The sequence below is a fragment of the Piliocolobus tephrosceles genome, chromosome 1, assembly GCF_002776525.5.
Source record: "Piliocolobus tephrosceles isolate RC106 chromosome 1, ASM277652v3, whole genome shotgun sequence".
Classification (NCBI taxonomy): Eukaryota; Metazoa; Chordata; class Mammalia; order Primates; family Cercopithecidae; genus Piliocolobus; species Piliocolobus tephrosceles.
This window is the reverse complement of record NC_045434.1, coordinates 93,836,796-93,841,627: the sequence shown is the minus strand read 5'-3', so window position 1 is coordinate 93,841,627 and position 4,832 is coordinate 93,836,796. Positions and strand designations below refer to the sequence as shown.

General features: G+C 48.4%; 1 protein-coding gene across 3 annotated transcripts in view; it reads right to left on the bottom strand.

The window, feature by feature from the left end:
- The window catches only part of PMF1 (polyamine modulated factor 1), a 27,294-nt gene that overhangs the window by 7,408 nt on the left and 15,054 nt on the right, over nt 1-4,832 (bottom strand). For all 3 annotated transcript variants that reach the window (XM_023214042.1, XM_023214043.1, XM_023214044.1), the window contains exon 2: nt 905-1,010. In XM_023214042.1, the coding sequence (XP_023069810.1) occupies nt 905-1,010 (106 nt within the window). The remainder of the gene's footprint in view (nt 1-904; nt 1,011-4,832) is intronic.

Genomic DNA, 4,832 nt, shown 5'->3' with positions numbered 1-4,832 from the left:
AAAAAAAAAAAAAAGAAAAAAAAAATTAGCTGGGCATGGTGGCACTCGCCTGTCATCCCAGCTCCTCGGGAGGCTAAGGCACAAGAATCACTTGAACCCAGGAGGCGGAAGTTGTAGTGAGCTGAGATCGTGCCACTGCACTATAGCCTGGGCAACAGAGTGAGACTCTGCCTCAAAAAAAACCAAAAATAATTAAGGAAATAAAATATAAAGTGGAAAAAATGTTTTATTTATTTTTATTTAAAAAATCTTTTTAGCTAGGTGTGGTGGTGGTGCACATCTGCAGTCCCAGTGACTCTGGAATCTGAAGTAGGAGGATTGCTTGAGCCTGGGAGGCAGAGGCTGCAGTGAGCTGAGATCATATCACTGCACTCCAGCCTGAGTGACAGAGCTAGACCCCGTCTCAAAAACAAAGACAAAAATTAAAATTTTAGGCCACTATATCGGCCTAAAGTGGGAAATATTTAAAAAGAGTCTGTAGGCTGGTAGTTCATGTAATCCCAGCACTTTGGGAAGCCAAGGTGGGAGGATCGCTTGAGCCCAGAGTTTGAGGCTGCAGGGAGCTGTGATTATGCCACTGTACTCAAGTCTGGGTGACAGAGCAAGATCCTGACTGAAAAAAAAAAAAGACCCCATCAGCCCTTGCTGAGTTTGCATGGTCTAGAGGGCAGACAACATAAAACGTGTAATTACATTACAGGACAGTGAGCAAAGGCTGCATCTAAGATACCCGCATCATTTGGAAGGGAGGGATGATGGATGCTGCAGGCTGCCGGGCACCCAGGACAGCTCTAGGGGGCCGAGGAGACAGAGGGGTAGAGGGTGGGGACACTGCCCTCAGCAGACTGACAATCTGGAGACAGAACCCAAGTCAACAGCACCTGCCGGGCTTCCTGCCACTCACCCGGATAGACGTCTGCAACTGAGCTATAAACTTGTCATAGATTCGCTGTGTGATCTCAGGCTGCAACTGGTAGAAGCGCTTATAGCAGTCAGTGAATCTCTGGTAGCTGGCGGGAAAGAGAAAAGCAAAGGTGGGGAGGGCCAAGCACGTAGCCGGCCATCAGCCTGCCTGGGCACCTCCACTTCGCATTATAGGACTCTGAGCTCTGTCCACTTCATGGCCCTGGTTAAAGGCAGTGGATGCAAATCTCTCATCTAAGCATGAGTCATTGAGGATGGTTCAACCCCATCAGTGCCCCATCAGCATCCCCACTCCCTCATAGGAGAGCCCCAGGTGAGTTTAAGTGTTTATCCCTTAAAGATCACTCCCCAGTCCTTCCACAGTTTCTAACAAGCTCTCAGGTGAGGCTGATGGTGCTGGTCTGGGGAACCACACTTTGAGAGTCTCTGGTCATTCCAGTGCCCTGAAGGGCTTGGATTAGGATAGGGCATGTAATATCTGGGAAAGACTGGCTTCCTCCTAAAAAGAGCCACATAGAAAGCAACTGATGCTCTCTCTGCAGGACATTACTATATCCAGGCGATGCTCTTTGGCAACCATAGGGGCCCTGGCCTGAGGGCAGAGTTTACACCAACCTGCAGCCACTCTACTTTGGGGCTTCTTGTTACACGAGGTAATGTATTTCTCTTATTGTTGAAGCCTGATTTTCTTTCCTTTTTTTTTTTTTCTTGAGGCAGTCTCGCTCTATAGCCCAGGCTGGAGTGCAGTGGCGTGATCTTGGCTCAATGCAAATTCCGCCTCCTAGTGAACCTAGGAGCGATTCTCCAGCCTCAGCCTCCCAAGTAGCTGGGATTACAGGTGCCCGCCACCACGCCTGGCTAATTTTTGTATTTTGAGTAGAGACAGGGTTTTGCCATGTTGGCCAGGCTGGTCTCGAACTCCTGAACTCAGGCAATCCACCTGCCTCGGCCTCCCAAAGTGCTAAGATTACAGGTGTGAGCCAGTGCCCAGCCTGAAGCCTGATTTTCTACTTTTCTTTTTGACACAGGATCTCATTCCATCACCCAGGCTGGAGTGCAGTGACATAATCCAAGCTCACTGCAACCTCCAACTCCAACTCCTGGGCTCAAGGGATCCTCTTGCCTCAGCATCCTGAGTAGCTAGGACTATAGGTGTACACCATCATGACCAGCTAATTCTTTTATTTTTATATTTTTGTAGAGTCAGGGTCTCACTGTGTTGCCCAGACTGGTCTCAAAAAACTGCTGGGCTCAAGTAATCCTCCTGCCTCAGCCCCCCAAAGTGCTGGGAGTCTAGGGGGTGAGCCATCATGCCCAGCCAAGCCTGATTTTAAATCAGGTCTCTGCCACTAGCAGCTGAGAGCTCCTCACTGCTCAATCCTTTGCAGCTGGAAGTATCAAACGGTATCCAGTATATTCCCAATGGCTTATTCCTCTTGGGCAGAGAAACTCAAGTTAAATGAACTCTTTTGGCTGTTTTTCTCCCTCCCCCTTGTTTCCTCCCTCTCCCTTGCCTGTGTCTCTCTGTCTACTCTCTCAGGCCCTTCCAACAAATATTCACTGAGTATCTGCTATATGCTGATCGCCCACCAGGAACTGGGTATTCAGGGTGGATAAGACTGACACGGCCCTCCCAGAGCTCCCAGTAGAGAAGGAGAGATGGCAGAAATGCGGAAACTCACATGCAAGTGATAATCATCTCTTGTGGAGAGTGGTTTAAAAGAAAAAGGCCAGAGTTATAGGGCTAACAGTGTATTATAAGGACCATCTTTAAACTGGGAGCGGGTGTGGTCGGATGAAGCAGTGTTCAAGTGACTTGCAGAAAGCGCCTGAGCCAAGGAAGATCTTCAAATACACAAAAGCTCACACTGATGCTGTACTATAGGTCAGGATGCTCCTCGGCTGTGAGTATCAGGCTGGCAGGTCACTGGGTAAACAGGGCATTAGGGCCCTGATGCCCAATGCAAAGCCCCACCCCCAGCCAGGGAGTCACTGCTGGGTCCTCCCTTTCTGATAGCTCTTTAAGCCTCCTCACCAAACCCGCCCCCAAACAATGCTTTTGGAAACAGGTGAAGACTACAAGCAGTGGTGTACTGGAGCCAGCTCACAGTGGCCTGCAAAAGAGAACTGCCAAATTTTCAGGAACTCTGGGCCAAGTATTAAACACCTTATTATGAATTAAATTACATTAACTAACAATAAATTAACTTTAAAAACAAAGGTCCTAGGCGCAGTGGCTCATGCCTGTAATCCCAGCACTTTGGGAGGCAGAGACCGGTGGATCGCCTGAGGTAAGGAGTTTGAGATCAGCCTGACCAACATGGAGAAACCCCGTCTCTACTAAAAAATACAAAAAATTAGCCGGGTGTGGTGATGCACGCCTGTAATCCCAGCTACTCGGGAGGCTGAGGCATGAGAATCACTTGAACCTGGGAGGTGGAGGTTGCAGTGAGCCGAGATCGTGCCACTGCACTCCAGCCTGGGCGACAGAGCAAGACTCCGTCTCAAAAAACAAAACAAAAACAAAAACAATACTGTACACAGAATAGATGATGGGCATTCCTTCAACCCTCAGCAGACTCCCAGACATCTTGTCTTGCTGCTGGCCTGACTAGCCACGCAGTCTGTGGCTACCAGAAGGAACGCGGAGGAACACATGATGCCTGACCAAGCAGGGCTGGAATTGAAACCGGGTAATTGTGGCTTAAAACAGGTTTGGCTTAGACATGGGAGATCCTGTTCCTCCACCCAACCTACTTGGCAGGCGGAGGGTCTGAGCTGGACGCATCTCTCTTCAGCTCAGGCAGCTGACAGCGGATAGGGCCCAGAGCAGGGGTTAAGCAAACTGACCACCAGTGCTGCCCTGTGACCTGTTCTGAGTTTTCCTTTATGGTATGATAATTCAGTGAAAATGAAGGACCACAGAAACACACATACTCATACACAGATGCAAGATGAAATATTCGCTAACAGGACAATGTGGCTTAACCAAGGAGAAAGGCAGCCAGATTGGTGCCAATGTCAGTGAGTACAGGAAAAAGGTGATGTTTTTCTTGAGAGCCAATGCAGAATTCGGAATGTTTTGAATGCCCTTGTGGATTTTCTGAAAAATATACTCAGAGAGAAGCAGGAAAGTGACACATTAAAAAAAAAAAAAAAAAATTCACTGGGTGCGGTGGCTCACGCCTGTAATCCCAGCATTTTGGGAGGCAGAGGTGAGCAGATCACCTGAGATCAGGAGTTCGAGACCAGCCTGACCAATATGATGAAACCCTATCTTTACTAAAAATACAAAATCAGCTGGGCGTGATAGCGTGTGTCTGTAATCCCAGCTACTTAGGAGGCTGAGACAGGAGAATCACTTGAACCCGGGAGGCAGAGGTTGCAGTGAGCTGAGATCATGCCATTGCACCCTAGTCTGGGCAACAAGAGCGAAACTCCGTTTCAAACAAACAAACAAAAAAAAAACATGGTCAGGTGCAGTGGCTCATGCCTGTAATCCCAGCATTTTGTGAGGCTGAGGCAGGAGGATCACTTGAGCCCAGGAGTTGGAGACCAGCCTGGGCAACATAGCAAGACCCTGTCTCAATAAAAAATATTTAAGGCCGGGCACAGTGGCTCATGCCTGTTATTCCAGCACTTTGGGAGGCTGAGGCAGGGGGGGATCACCTGAGGTCGGGAGTTTGAGACGAGCCTAACCAACATAGAGAAACCCCATCTCTACTAAAAATACAAAAAAATGAGCCAGGCATGATAGTAAGCACCTGTAATCCCAGCTACTCAGGAGACTGAGCCGAAATCGTGCCACTGCACTCCAGCCTGGGCAACAGAGCAAGACTGTCTAACATAACATAACATAACAACATAACATAACATAACATAACATAACATAACATAACATAACATAA